The sequence below is a fragment of the Cornus florida genome, unplaced genomic scaffold, assembly GCF_030987335.1.
Source record: "Cornus florida cultivar Cherokee Brave unplaced genomic scaffold, ASM3098733v1 CherokeeBrave_3.0.0_Hap2_Chr10, whole genome shotgun sequence".
Lineage (NCBI taxonomy): Eukaryota > Viridiplantae > Streptophyta > Magnoliopsida > Cornales > Cornaceae > Cornus > Cornus florida.
Genome location: NW_026775580.1, coordinates 21,121,685 through 21,137,862, shown reverse-complemented (window position 1 = coordinate 21,137,862; position 16,178 = coordinate 21,121,685). Strand labels below are relative to the sequence as shown.

Genomic DNA, 16,178 nt, shown 5'->3' with positions numbered 1-16,178 from the left:
CACCATTGACTCCCTTGGTGAAGGTTTAGAGGGTGAGCTGAGAGAGAGACTGTGTGACTGTGTGTATGGGTGAGAGCAAGAGATCTAGAGGGTGGTGGTTCCTTAGATTTCCTTTCTCCCTTTGCCCTTAGTAAAGTGTCCTTTTTATAGGCTAAATGTGAGGGTGGATGATGTTATGCTTGTAAGTCAGAGAAAATGGAGTCAAAGCAGAATTTCTGATGATGGAAGCAATCCACTCCCTTTGGTTTTCATTACTATTTATATTACAAAATTTGCCAAACAAGTGGCTACAATCAAGGAGGAGTAATTACAGTGTGTATCTAAAAGGTAAATCACGTAATCAAACCCACAGCAACTATAGTAGGCTGTGTTTGGTACGGTGGGAATAAAGAGAAAGGATAACATTAGTTATAAGGGAAAGGGAAAGGGAAGGGAAGGGAAGGGAAGGGAAGGATAATTTTAACCCTCAATCGTGTTTGGTTGATTAATGAAGGAAAAGACAGGGAAGGATAATAATCATGTTTGGGAAAAGAAAGGAAAGGAAACTATTTATATAAATTTACTATTATACCTTTTTATATTTTAAAAGATAAATTGATAAAAAATATATATATTTTTATTGCAAATCATTTCAGCCTCCGCCTCCATCTCTATTCTCGTTCTCAACTCTGCACTTGCCCTCTCTCTGTCTCTCTCTCCATCTCTCTCTCTCCAACTGCAAACTACAAAATCTACATTTCAAATTGTTCAAAAAATCAAAACCCATATTGGCATATCATTTCAGATTGTTCAAAAAATCAAAACCCATATCTTTCAGTTTCAATCTCCCCCTGTTCCAGTTCGGGTTCGCCATTCGCAAGCTTCAGCCGCTGTCTCTCAACTCTCCAAGCTTGCCCCCCTCTCTCGCTGCAACTGCTAACTTGTATGTATGGGTTTTGTTTTAATTTTTTTTTTTTCTAAATCAACTAATCAAGGTCTGTAATTCTCGTTTTGCAAACTAAATCCTAAAATCAAGTGTAATCTTGATTTTGTGTAAGGGTAAATTTGGCATCAGAACTAATTCATCACCCTAGCCTTCCCTGTCCTTCCATTTCCTCCCATTTTTGGGAGATTAAGAAAATTACTATTCATGCCTTGAGTTATCCTTCCAAAACAATCCATCACCTTCCCTTTCCTTCCCACCATTTATGCCAAACACAATTTTTTAATCACCCTCCATCACCTTCCCTTTCCTTTCCTCCCTTTTCCATTGCACCAAACTGACCCTTAAGGTAAGTCAATGCTAGCTAATATAATCCTACATTAATGCGGATTCTGATCAAGCAACAATTTGGTTGTTAGAAATTCATGACGTGGACAAGATAAGGCTTTTGTGAACAAATCTGCAAGCTGGTTCTCAGAGGAAACATGAGGAAGCTGTATAGAACCTGTGAGAACATGGTGCCGAATAAAATGGCAGTCTACTTCTATAGGCTTTGTCTTTTCATGAAACACTGGATTATTAGCAATTTGCATAGCACTGGTGTTGTCAACATAGAGTGGAGTAGGACCACGAATTGTAATTTTCAAGTTCCTGAAGAAGTCTACGAAGCCATATCACCTCTCCACTAGCAGATGACATAAGACCTGTAATCAGCCTCGGCTGAGGATTTAGAAATTGTTGGCTGATTTTTGCACTTCCAAGAGATTAGAGATGACCCCAAAAACATACACCAACTAGTTGTAGTAGAACATCGTGTATCTTGGCAGCCAGCCCAATTAGTATCAGCATAACTGTGAAGTGCCAAGGAAGAGGTGGAAGAGTAAAAGAGCCCTCGATCAAGAGTTCCCCAAATATAACGAAGAATACGATGAACGATAGCTAGATGGGGCTTATGAGGATTACTAATAAATTGACTAACAATTTGAACTGCATGAGTGGATGAGTCATAGTGAGATAGATCAAGCTTCCCACAAGATGACAGTATATAGTAGCCTAGGAAGCACGGACACTCCAAAATGGGCGAAGAATCCGTGTCCGACACGTGTCGGATACACCAAAAAACGTGTGTGGAATTTTTTATTTTTTTTGAATTTTCGGACACGGCTCGGACACTCCGCGGACACGAATACGGACACGGACACGGCACGGACACTTTTGGAATTTTTTTTTTTTTTTTTGAATGCTGATATGCTCTGTATTGTAAATGGTAAAAGTCCTAGGTCAAATGATGGATGGGAATAGATGATAGTACACTGACTTGTTTTTGTATCTTTTTTGGGGACTAGCCTTTAGGTTTTTGTGAATGTTAAGTGCTAACAGTAAAGTCCTAAATGTTAATAGTCCTTTTGTCTATGCTTTTGTATTTGGAGTAAAGTTGCAATGATGATTAAATGATACTAGTTATTATTCTAATGTCTTGTTTTTTATTTTGTTTTATAACTCTGCAACATTATTCTTTTATAGTTTATTAGTTATGAGTAATGATTTGTGTTTTTTTTTAACTGTGAGGTTGATGAAAAATAGTAATACTCAGTAATTTTTAAAGTACTATATCATATATATATATATATATATATACACTATTCGCCGTGTCTCCGCCATATCCGTGTCCTAATTTTTTTGAATTTGCCGTGTCGCCGTGTCGGTGTCGTGTCGTATCTGTATCCCTTATCCGTGTCCGTGCTTCTTAGATAGTAGCATCAGGAAGAGGAGGTCCATCATCTTTGTGTAGCTCAGCATTCAACTCCAATGGTGTATCACATAGTTTTGAATCCGCTAGATGAGCCAAGGATAATAAGTCTTCGGCATATTTCTTTGCCGAATGCGAAATTTCCAATCATAGGAAGTATGTGAGAGGTCCCAAATCCTTCATTTTAAAGGATTGGATTAAGTAGGTCTTCAGAGAGGGTAATTCCAAATTCATCATCTCCCGTAATGATCATATCATCAACATATAATAGTAACCATGTAGAACCTGTGCTTAACAAACAAGGAGTTATCATTAACACTCTGGTGAAATCCAGCTTTTATGATGGCACTGCAAAATTTTTCAAACCATGCACGAGGAGCTTGCTTAAGACCGTAAAGAGATTTGTGCAAGTGGCAAACATGGTTGGGAGGAAAGACATATTCTGGTGGTGGCTTCATAAAAACTGTCTCATGGAGATCTTCATGCAAAAATGCATTTTTAACATCCATTTGCCAAAGAGGCCATCCTCGAATGGCAGCAACGGCGAGTAAAGTTCGAACTGTGGGCATCTTAGCAACCGGAGCAAATGTTTCTTCATAATCGATACCATACTCTTGTTTATACCCTTGAGCAACAAGGCGAGCCTTGTATCGTTCCAAAGTTCCAAACTACCATCAGGTTTCAACTTCAATGAGTAAATCCATTTGCTTCCAATTACTTGAACTCTAGAAGGCCGGGGAATTAAATTCCAAGTGTGATTTGATTCAAGAGCAATTAATTCTTTTGTTATAGCATCTTGCCTTTGGCCTTTGAATAAGATGAAGGAACATACATAGAATCTACATTGGAAAGGAGGGCAGAAAATCCAAAGCGGTCAAGTGGTTTAGAAACACGAGAAGAACGATGTGGAGTTAGGGAGATTTCAGGAGTAATGTTACCTGGTGATGAAGGTGGCACGAATGAGTGATCGGGAGTAGGAGCAGATGTAGGAGGACGTTGCAACCTTCGACTAAAAATCTGCAATTCTTTAGTAGAGTTTAAAGGAGAAGAGCTAGAAAAATGAGGAAGGTAAGTAATATTTGATATTTGAGACTCCTTTTGAAGAGAACAGAAGGGAATATGCTCAAGGAAGACCACATTGTGGGATATACGTGTTCATCGAGCCTCTGGATCATAGCATAAAAATCCCTTATGTTCATCACTGTATCCAAGGAACACACACTTGGCTGCTTGTTGGGACAGTTTGTTTCTTTCCAAGGAAGGAAGATGAACGAAACAAAGGCATCCAAACGTACACAAGTGTGTGTAAGAAGGAGGGGAATGAAATAAAGATACATATGGGGAAATATTCTCAAGCACAGGAGTGTGCAGTCTATTAATCAAATAGACAGCAGTGTGCACTGCCTCACACCAAAAACCAGAAAGGACTGCTGATTCAAATAGTATGGCCCTTGTTGTCTCTAGAATATGCCGATGTTTGCGTTTGGCAATCCCATTTTGCTGAGGGGTGTGTGGGTAGGTTTTCTGGGAAAGGATCCCTTTATCAAAGAAAAAGGAAGAAAACTCTTTAAGATTGTATTCCCCACCTGAGTCAGACCTGAGGGCCTTGATTTTTTTTATTGAATTGAGTTTCCACAAGATTACTGAATTTTTTGAATGTGGACAAAACCACAGATTTATGACGAAGAAAATAAATCCATGTAAACCGAGAGTGATCATCAATGAATGTGACAGAGTATTTATAACCAAGCCTACTGAATTTAGGTGCAATTCTTCAAACATTTGTATGGATAATGTCAAAAGGACCAGTATGACAGGAGGAATGAGCCTGAAATGGTAAAACATGACTTTTACTTAAACAACAGGACATATATTTGGACTGTAACAAATAAGCTTGAATAAAAAATAAAGTTTATCATTATTCAAATGACCGAGGCGACGATGCCAAATGGTCCACAAATTATTCTGAGAGCTAACAGAAGATGGAAGCAATGCTCCAAGTCCCACGTCCAACAGAAATGTTCTCCCACGTTTACTCCCTGTCCCGATCACCTTCTCCGTTATGTAAACTGAACCGTGTAACCATTATCAACCAATTGTCCCACAGATAATAAATTAGCAGATAAATTAGGAACAAAGTAAACATTAGACAAGTTCGGAAGTTGGTTTTGGGGAGTAGAAAGGGTGATAGAATCAACACCAGAAATAGGCATATTCTGGTAATTTGCAATCTGAATATTTTCAGTTCCAGTATAAGGATGAGATTTATCAAGGCTATGCTCTACAGAAGTCATATGGTTAGACGCACCTGAGTCAATAACCCAAGAGGATGGCGAATTAAATGTAGAAGAGGAAGTTAAGTTGTACCGACCATTAATACCCATGGAGGTAAAGGCAGATGCAACAGAAGCATTAATCATCTCGCGAATCTGATCAGCTTGGGAGGAAGAATCATTAGCCGGAGTAGGATCAGCTTTGGCATGGAAGGCAGCTGGATTTTGACGATGTTGTGAAGCCTCAGTTTTCCTTGGTGGATGTCTTCGACACTCGGAGATTATATGCCCAGATTTCTTGCAGTAATTGCATAAGTTCTTTTTGCAATAGCGAGCAATGTGGCCAAAATCCTTTTATTCAAAGCACTGGACTGATCTGTTGTTGGTAGAAAGAAGAGCTGCCTCGCTTGAAGCAGATGCATGGAAGGCTTTTGAATCTTCTATAATGGTATGCTGAGATTGAAAGCGAAGTTCCTCTCTCAAAACCTCTTGGAAACATGTATCTAAATCTGGAGAAGCTTCTCTATTCATTAAAACAGCTCGTACAGACTCAAACTCTGGGCGTAGTGTCATCAAGAATTGATTAACATAGGCTTCCTCTTGTAATTTAAGAACATGGGAATGTGCAGTTGGGTCAAAACCATCCAAGATCATAGAATCCTTCTCATGCCAGAGTGAGAGGAAACCATTGTCGTATTCTTGTACAGTCTTATCGCCTTGACTGCATTTAGCCAACTCGATGTCAATGAAGTACTTCCTTGATTTGTTGGTCTGATGATAAACTTTCTTCAAATGTTTCCACATCTTTGAGGCTTTACAAAAGGACTGAAGAGACAAGGTGATTGAAGGATCAATAGAATTCAAGATCCAAGTAATCACCTTTGAATTGTTTTGGATCCATGTGACTTTGGTTTTGTCATCAGTAGGCTCAGTGGCAGTTCCATCTAAAAACTCAGCCAATCCTTGTCCTTGGACATAGTGCTTGAGATGAAAAGACCATCCCACATAGTTGATAGCACCAGCAAGACGAATAGGAATGATGTCACTTTTATCCATAGCAAAAGTGGAACAGATATGCAACGAAAGAGTCAAATCTGAATAGATGTCAACGGAGTTATTAGTCACAATAATGCAAGGAGACTAATAAATCAGCAAAGATCTGCTCTAAGCAGAGGTTTCAAAGATGATGATGTTGTGAATCAGATTCGGACAGAGAACTGAATAAAGATCTAAACGGAGAAAAAAAAAATGCAAGTCTTTGACTAACCCTGCTCTGATACCATGTAAATCAGAGAAAATGGAGTCAAAGCAGAATTTCTGATGATGGAAGCGATCCACTCCCTTTGGTTTTCATTACTATTTATATTACAAGATTTGCCAAAGCTACAATCAAGGAGGAGTAATTACAGTATGTATCTAAAAGGTAAATCGCCTAATCAAATTCCATAATTACAGCAACTATATTAAGGTAAGTCAATGCTAGCTAATATAATCCTAAATTTAAGGCATGATTATTGTCACTATTTACAATGCTAGGGTAAAGTATGAGTTTAATATCATGATAACAAGGGGAAATGTACACACAGTGATGCGAGAAAAGGATAGGGTGTAGAATTGTTAAATATAATAAGGGTAAATATTTAATGAGATTAGTGTTATTATAGGCCCAAGGCGCACAAAGGCGCTAGAGGTCCTTTGGAGCCTAGGCGCAAGGCGAGGCGCGCGCCTGAGTGAAGCGAGGCACACAATTGAAAATTAAATTACTATTAAAGCATATCCATATTCCATATTAAAGGCGCAAATGCTGTCAAGGCACATCTGGGCACACAACAGGCGCAAGTGTTGCACCTGAATGAGCCTGGAGCCTAGGCACGCACCTAGGTGTGCATTTTTTTTTTTTCCCTAAATGGTTGGAAAATTTATTGATACAAACAGACAATAAAGTACAAGAGATATCATGATCTCTAAAAGAAACCATTAAGAAATCACAAGACAAAAGATATCAAAAGACGGTCTAATCAAGGGCATACCCTTGACTAGAGAAAGAGAGAGAGACCACTAGTCAGAACAAAACCTGCAAATCAGCCAAGGAAATGCCTAAACAAGATAATCCATCAATGCAGTCTTCCCTAGCCACCTCATTAAAAGGAGTTGGAGTTCCACCATGAAGAACTTTATTTCTCCATACGCTCCAAATGATGGAGGTATAGAATCATCTAGATGCCTTGCCTCTCATAGAAGGCTGTTGACAATGGGTAATGAACCAGTGTTGTAAAAGACGAAAGCCCCATAATGTCCCAATTGCAGAAATCTACATACCAGTGCCACACCTGACTAGCGAAAGGACAGGCCAGAACAAATGATCCCTTGAACCATCTCCACTATAGCAATTATGACAGATGGAAGGAAGAGTCAAACCCCGTCTGTGAAGATTAACCGATGACTTGTTAGCATGTTGCATTACAAGAACTGCAAAGATAGATACTCTAGGCCTGCTGCCATTCCAAACCAGAGAATACCATGGAACCTCTGCACTATGTTGTCTACATAAATCCCAAGCAGCTGTGAAAGAAAACTGTCCATCCTTCCAGAGCACTTCATCTTCTTCTGTTGATTACTACTTCCCTTTCAACCAATTAACTATTTCAGTTGGCCATGAATGTGGAATTTGCCACTCATCATTATGTCTAAGCTCACTAACTGTGTCCCCAGGCTGAAACCCTGCTTTGACCCTCTTCAAACCATATCTTGGTTGAAGAGATATTCCATCAAACCATGGGTCATAAAACCGACTGAATGTAGGCTATGTAGCATCATTATTAGTTTTATACACCAAAAGTGGCAACAAAATATCTCTGACAAAGAGAATTTCTCTCCAAATTTCAGAGTCAGAAGTTTTGCTGTTCACAAGCCAAAACTGTGATTTCCTCAGATATTTATCTCTAAACCATCTAACCCATTGAGCTTCTTTGAGGTGTAAGAAATCCCACAGTAGCACACACTTACTAGCAGTGGAGATACCCTGCATACATCTTAATCCCAGACCTCCTTCCCTTTTTGGTAGAGTAACATTCTCCTAGCTAAACAGAAGGTTGGCTCTTTTATCTTGATTAGCAGTCCATATAAAATTCCTGACTTTCTTCTCTATAATACTCTGAACACCTCCAGGTAAAGAGAACACAGCAGACCAGAAATAATAACATGAAGTTATGACAGACCTGACCATCTCTACCCTTCCTGCCAGAGAAAGATTAAAAGAATTCCAAGCAGACAACTTTGAATTGATCTTGTTCACCAGAGGAGCAGTGAGCAACAGTAAGTCTTCTGTCCCCCAATGGTAAACCCAAGTATGTGACTGGCAAAGTCCCCACAGAGAAAATTAAGATGCTCTTAATGCCCCCTCTTCCTTCTCACTGATCTTGAGAAAAACAACTCACTTTTCTGAGAGTTCACACTCAAACCTGAAATTTCAGTAAATTGCTGCAGCGGCATCCTTAAATATCTAGCATTAGAAGTACTAGCCTTCACAATCATGAATAAGTCATCTGCAAAGAAAGCATTAGAAATCTGGGCATTCATTTTCTGAACGTTGTGACAAAGATGGAGATGACCCTCTTGGACGGCTCTGTGAACCATTTGGGAGAAGTAATCAGTGACAAGACAGAACAGTAGAGGGGAGAGTGAACACCCCTGCCTAATGCCTCTCTCCCTGAGTGGAAAAATCCCTCTGGGACTCCATTAACATGGGATAACACATCCGATACCTACAACTATAAACAGCAGTTTTAATGGTTTTGGTTTATGCTGTACAAGAGAATGATGCGTCAACATTGTTTTTGTGCACATATCATTCATGACATATTAAAGCTTTAAAAAGAAGTATTTTTTACTTTACTGAAACATGAAATTTTGATGCCTGAAGGGCTTTGCTCTTTGTGTTGCCAAACTAATGTTAAATTATTATTCTAATGTCAGTATGTTCTGAATAGGAGTCAATTCTCATTGCAAGTGAAGGCTTTCAAAGTATCTTTTATGTTTTGGCTTCTGATTGCATTCTTATGGGGTGTAACTGAGCTTTTATTTGGCAGATTTTTCCATAATGTCTTGTAAAGGTCAGTACAATATCTCACTTTTTTTTTCCCCCTGGTTTGTGGCGCAGGTCGATAATGTAACCTCTATCCAGAAAAAGACATTTGGTTTAGCCCTTTCTATAATATTGACTTTGCGATTGCCTCAAGTACTTGACAAACTTGATCAGATCCTTAGGTAATTTTTTGGCTTTGAATTGATTCATTATTTGATGTCTAATTATCAGATCTCCTTCGCGTTCATGCAATAACATTTTTCATGGTGTATACTAATATGTGATAGTGTATGTACGAGTGTAATATTGGGTGGAAGTGAAGACTTAACTGAGGAAGAATCCAGGTTAAATTTTATTGTGCTTTGTTAACTTGGTGGTTTTCATAAAATTGACAATATTCTCTTTATTTCTCATTGTAAATGTAACTTTTTTACTTGATAACAGTAGCGATAATATGAGCTCCAGCAGGCTTCATGTTCCAAGCAAAGAATTCAGGAGGCGGCAGGTAAACATTCTTAGGATTCTTGAAATCAAGAATTAATGTCTATAGAATTTTATTCTGACATTTTTTCACCCTTGTTAGATCAAGTTCTCAGACCCTATAAACCAGTTGTCATTAGAGAATTCAGTGAGAGACAACCTTCAAACATGTGCTGCCCTTCATGGAGAGAATTTTAATTCGGCCATTAGTAGAATGGATCCTGCAGCATTTGCTCAAGTAAAGCAAGCTTTGAAAATGTCATAGGCACCTAGCAAAAAGAGAATTTTTTTTGGTTGCCTGAAACTCCAATATTTTGACAGCAGAGTGGTCTTACGTCCAGGGTCATTCAAGTTTCCTCTAATCCTGTAAATTGGGAAGATATGGGGTATGTTTTTTAACCTCTTATTATTTTGAAGTTGTTTCGACGTTCCTTAACATTATTATTGAAATTAATGAGGCATATGATTCATGTAACTGCGTACTATATTTCTTTGCTATATGAAAACAATGTTCTATGCAGTAGTAAGTATGATTATTCTACCTTGAGGATTATTGCTTTTAATAAAATAAAATTCAGCTACGTACACCAAAATTTAATTGAAATAGACTTTTTTTTTCCCTAAGACTGGTGATTAGAAGATTCACAGCTCATAATTATGGAGACAAAGAATTGAAGCATCAATTTGCTTAACCCCAGTGGGTTTGGCCTAGTTGGAAATGACTCGGGCCCTGGTGCCTCATGAAGCATCAGGTCTCATGATCGATTCCTGCTTGATTTAAACAATTCCTTGGAGTGTACCAACTAGTAAAAAAATAAAAAATAAAAAGCATCAATTTGCTCTCTCTCTCTCTCTCTCTCTCTCTCTCTCTCTCTCTCATGCGGTTGTGGCCCTTTGTGGTGAACATATCTGATGTCAAATATTTTACTTTTCCAGGTGTCAACGGAGCTGCTTTGATTATATGTGGTGGTGCGTTCTGTATTCTTTAATTTTTCTTCTAGTCGTTTGGGCTTGAGCTTCTTTCCCATTTATCAGATTACAGTGGCTGTAAATGCTTCTTTGGCACAATCACACTGTATATAGGGCGTGTGACCCTTTTTTCCATAGTATTTGAGGTATAAGGGTCAGCGTTAATTTCACCACAGATCTGATTCTATAGTAAAAGAGTGGGGGTTGACAGAAAATGAGAGTTAGAAAGTTGAATGTGTAAGGTTTTTCTTTATCCAAAGGTTTTGTTTGTGTATTGTTTCTCGATTGTCTTGCATTCAAGCAGTTTATTGAAGAACCCTAGTGAAGATTAAAAGCAATGTTGATTTGAGATTGAATAATGTTGTTTTCTATCAATTAGTAAAGTGATTTCTTGTTTCCTTTCCGCAAAAGATGTAGTGAGATATGTTTTATGATGGGGATCTTTCATTTAACCACATGAACTGTTGTAGTAGTGACTGGATCTGACAGTGTCACCCAAGCCCCGAAACAAGAAGTGTTTTTGTTTTTGTCGGATACTGTAATAGTGAATAGTGAAAAAAACGTGTTTGGTAAAAACTGTTTTGTTTTACAAAGTGTCAAAACATTTCGTGAATGATGGCCAAAAATCAAAAAATGACTTTTTCAAACTTGTAACATATTTATTTATACCAAACATCATGTTTTTATGTTTTTGTTTCCAAAAAACTTGCAACAAATAGATGTTACAAAAAATGCTTTCGATTACCATTCAAAACCCTTATTTTGTTTAAAATTTAAACAAAACACGTGCCAAACATGGTCTATGTTTTCTACCACAACATGTTGGAGGCCGTGCAATTATGGGCTTAAAAGAGAGCGTTGTAAAGTGGGCTTGAAGAATTCATGGATTCCATATTCTTTTGGCATGTTTTAAGATGGTACGGATTTGGTTCTCCCAAACAAAACGCAACTAGGGTGTCCTAGAAGCTACTAGGGTGTCTTAGAATTGGAAGTAATTTAGTTCAAACTTTAATTCTGCTTGATTTTGATGCGCCCAAGACATAGTTTTAGTGGGACATCCATGAGTTGACGCTAGCCATACTACAAACATTTGACATGTGCTTCGTCTCAAAATTTGAATAATATTCATTACTTGAAGTGGTTCTTTCTTGCATTCATCAAAAGGAGACGCTTTGAATTTGACCAATTGGGATATCTAGAAACAATATATTTTTTTATTTATTATTTTTTCATTCTAAATTCGAAGTGGGTTCTGATTCTATTTCTGTATTCTTTTTAAGATTCAATGATTAACCACGGAATCACAAATAAAAAATAGTGAATAGATTCATAGGTTTGATACCTTGTAACAGAACTCATGATAGAAATATTAGACCACAAAGTACAAAAGCAACCAAAAAGAGGACGTTAAGAGCCACTGGGCCTAGATCTGCTCTGTGTTCACCGTCACTACACATCATTCTTTTATAAACATATATTGGGCAATAAACCACCGATTATCGCTATAAGAAATAAAGATGAATAAGAAAGTAAAATAATGCACACGTCACACGTAAAATTCTATCCCAGTATGGTAAATAAATAAAGGCAGATCCTAATTATATGATAAAGTTAACTATAAAAAATGGTAAAAACTAATTACATAAATTGCTGCTATAATTGGGAAATTATTTATGTAAATGTTGAAGTGAGTCGTGTTAACAACTAAAGCTTGATTGATGAAGGAGTATCTCTAATATGCCCCCGCAAGATGGTGCTCAGATCAAAGACACCAATCTTGGACCGAAGATACAGAAGTCGCGACTTGGACATTGGTTTTATGAGAGCATCCGCGAGTTGGTCCTTTGTCGAAACATGGAGACACGAAGTTCACTGCGAGTAACCTTGTCACGAACAAATTGAAAATCAATAGCGATGTGCTTCATCCTAGAGTGAAACACGGGGTTGGCGCATAAATAAGTGGTTCCCACATTGTTACAGTAAATAGCAGGTTGTTGCGGGAGTGTGACACGAAGTTCCTTTAGTAAAGATTGAATCCATGCTAATTCAGCTGTTGTTGCTGCAACTGCTTGATACTCGGCTTCTATTGAGGAACAAGCAACAGAACGTTGTTTCTTAGAGCTCCACGAAATTGGATTATGACAAAGAAAAATAACTGTGATGACCCAAGTTTTACAAACCTGATGCGTTAGCGAGTGACCCGAAACTGACCCGATAACGGATCCCAAATGCTGAAGCAAAAGAAAAGGAGTCTTTAGAGATGATATTCATCTCTAAGACGCCAAAGTAACTTCCCATGAAGCCACAAAACTTATATGAACACAAAAGCGGAAGCTAGGTTTTTGAAAACGGACAAAGCAAACCCCAAGGGTAAAATGGTCTTTTCAAAAGGAATTGGATGCTACCGTGCATACCATTGGATAAAAAATAAAAAAAATTAATAAAGTTAGACTCAAGAATCATCCGATTTGGAGTCTGGATGAAGAAGATATGAAACCTCGAAGTTTCATAAAAATTTGACAAACTGAGTGCACAGTGTGATCGATCGCAGAATGACGAGCCCCTTTCTAAGTGTTTAGAAAATGAACTTTGTAATGCGAGAGGTCGCTTCGCAAGGTCAAAATATGAATGTGGTTTATGAAACCTTTCTAGTCAAATTTACATTTATAAAACCACTACTACAACTAATGAAGCATAGTGCGTAGGGATCGTCCGCAGGGATTATACGTGTTGGAATTTAATATTGACTCTAATGTACCAATTGATTGCAAAGAGAGAGATTGGTTGATTAAACTAAGATGCAAGGAAATTAAAATACAATTAAAATAAACTAAGTTGAGTTAGGGATTTAAGAGATGAGGAGTGAGGTCTTGGGGTTCATTGGAATTGCTACCAAGCTTGTTCACAAAACCACACACTTTCAACTAATTTGGGGAAAACCTTCTTGTGAATGAAATGTGACTACCAATTGCAATATTAAGCATGGACCATTAAATTCAATAATGAATTGCCTACCTAACCAACAATTAAACTAAGTGTAGAACAACCCGTCAATTCTAACCATGACCCATCAAACTAGTCATAATTGTAGCACACATCAATCTAGAGAATCATGGAATTTGCAATAATAAGCCATGGAATATCAAATCAAGTGTAGATTGTCTACCTACCTACAAGCATGAATTAAATTGTAGAACAACCCATCAAACATAAGCATAATCCATCAAATTAATTGACAAACCCATCTAATAAAAATCATGTCTAGCCATCACTAGATTCTCAACACATAGACATGCAATTAATATAGAAAAATAAGTGCATAGATCAATTCCCAAATAATCACACATAAGACAACATGTAATCACATAGAGAAATAATAGAAAAATTAATCCATAAAAATTAAAGGAGAACCCAAGATTCACTAAATTCACAAGGCTAAACTACTAATCACAAGATATTATTTCCCAAAAAGTATGAAAGAGATAGAGGTTTAGATTACAAACTTGGGACTCATCCAAGCCCCAAGGAGAAGTCTAGCCAATCATAGAGGAGGTGGGCATGATATTGGAACCCTCAAGGGCAATCCCCAAACATGGCTCCATCTTCTTCCCCTTCTTCTTTATTGAATTCTAGAGAGAGAGTGTGTGTAGATATTGAGATGTGTTATTGGAGCCTCCACTCTTCTCTTTTCTTCTAACCCTAATCTCTAACTTTTCTAGAGAGAGAAAATAAAATTAAATGAAATAAAATCGAAGACAAAAGATATTTTACAAAATGGTTCAATTCCCTTTAAATATAAGGTCCTTGGAGTAGTGAACAAGTCAGAAAATAAGCCCTTAAAATATCTAATCCTGCAACTATGTGGTAGGTGGAGTTCGGGCGCGCGGGTATAAAACAGCTCGCTGCCAACACATTTTCGATCGATCGAAGAAATCTTCGATCGATCTAAATCCACTGGTGGCGAAATTCTGCATTTTTGACCTTTTTCCGGATTTTTTTGAAATCTTTTCGGAACTTTTGCTTGACTCCAAAAAGGCTGTAATAGACCATTTTTAGCCCGTTTGAATCTTATTGACCTGAAATAGACAAAAACACAAATAAGTACTAAAGTGGAAAAATAAAGATAGATGAATGGACTAAAATACCTCGCTTAGGTGCTAAAATGCGTCACATTTAAGCACTTATCACAAAATTCGGCGATCGATCACCGAATCTACGATCGATTGGGACAGTAGCCAAATTCCAAAATTTAAAAATGAATAAGCCCAGTGCGATCGAACGCCACTTCTACGATAGGTCGCAAAGTTTTGCGAAGGATGAACAGTGACCACAAAGGATGAAAAATGACCAAAAAGGTGCCCCATGATCAATTGATTGCAACAATCGGCGATTGATTGCCGATTCTGCGAAGGATCGTGATTGGGCTGGTTGTGACCTTGAAGTTTTAAAAAAATGTTTTTTTTTCGAAGCAAAAATGATTTCTTTTGGAAAAAGTTTGTGAAGCCCCCCTACCAACCCCCCCCCCCCCCCCCCCCCCAAAAAAAAAAAAAGGGTTTTCAAATCAACTATGGTTTAAAACAAATTAAATTTCAACATAAAATGCCCAAAATGCCCCTGACATTAAATAGGTCGCTGAGGTAATACATGTTGAAATTTCATCATACATTCTAATCCTCAAAAGAGTTTGGCCCTTGGCCTCATTACATATATGTTGAAACTACTTCAAAATAAAGTGCTTAAGTAAATATTACATTGCCAAAAGGAAGCATGCCATGCTTCTAAACAAGTTACATTTTACAATCAACTAAAGATAAAGTAAAACATGCTAACACTTGCATGATAATGTACCCAAAAGATATCTAATTGCTACCAAGCTAAACTAAGGATGATAAGCATCCAAAAACAAGGTCTCCTTGCCTAAAAAAAATAACCCAAACAACTTGGGTGAGTAAGCACATGCGCATGCCCTAAAGTTTCAATGGTTTTTTTGTAAGCATAATATAAATCGAGTTCATATGGATCATACCTCCTAACGTCTACATTTCAAGGGAAAGCTAAGGAAGCACCCTAAGCTACATTTGAAACAAAATGAAAACAATCCACAATTGGTAATACACCTAACTCAATTGGAACATCCAATGCAATATACAACAAGTTATAATCTCAATGTAATATCAACTTGTAAATTGAAATGCGAAATCAATAATGTGGAAAACTTAGAGGCGGCGTCCGAATGTGAACTTACAATACAAGACAATACAAGTTATTTCAGGCGTTAACCCTCAAGGAAGTACCTAATTGTGCACTATAATTTGGGGAGAACTCATACCTCCCGCACTAGGGCCAAACCCTAGCCATTTCAATGCTTCTTTGCCCCAAGTATTTCCAAAATCAACAAGTGTCACAACAACCACAAGTGTAACAATGCAATTTAAACACCTTCCATACACAACCAACGTTTGGTTATCACACACAACCATGCTCTAAGTCTCTAAGCTACAATGACATGTGAATGTCAAGTTTATAATGCAATATCAACTATGTTATAGCAAGGTTACTAAACAAGGGATTTCATCCACATAACATAGTAAACTTAAAACCTTAATATAAACAACAATATAGTATAGATTTCACAACAATAATCAAGGCAAGAATTTCACTAGAATTTCATAAGCATTATACAAGAAATCTCTAGATTTT

General features: G+C 37.6%; 1 protein-coding gene across 1 annotated transcript in view; it reads left to right on the top strand.

The window, feature by feature from the left end:
* Positions 1-10,888, top strand: part of LOC132279029 (uncharacterized) — a 102,387-nt gene extending 91,499 nt beyond the window's left edge. Inside the window, exons 20-24 of the mRNA XM_059780943.1 lie at positions 9,105-9,211; positions 9,317-9,373; positions 9,474-9,534; positions 9,613-9,895; positions 10,446-10,888. Coding sequence (XP_059636926.1) covers positions 9,105-9,211; positions 9,317-9,373; positions 9,474-9,534; positions 9,613-9,774 — 387 coding nt within the window. The 3' untranslated portion in view covers positions 9,775-9,895; positions 10,446-10,888. The remainder of the gene's footprint in view (positions 1-9,104; positions 9,212-9,316; positions 9,374-9,473; positions 9,535-9,612; positions 9,896-10,445) is intronic.
* Positions 10,889-16,178: the final 5,290 nt, after the last annotated feature.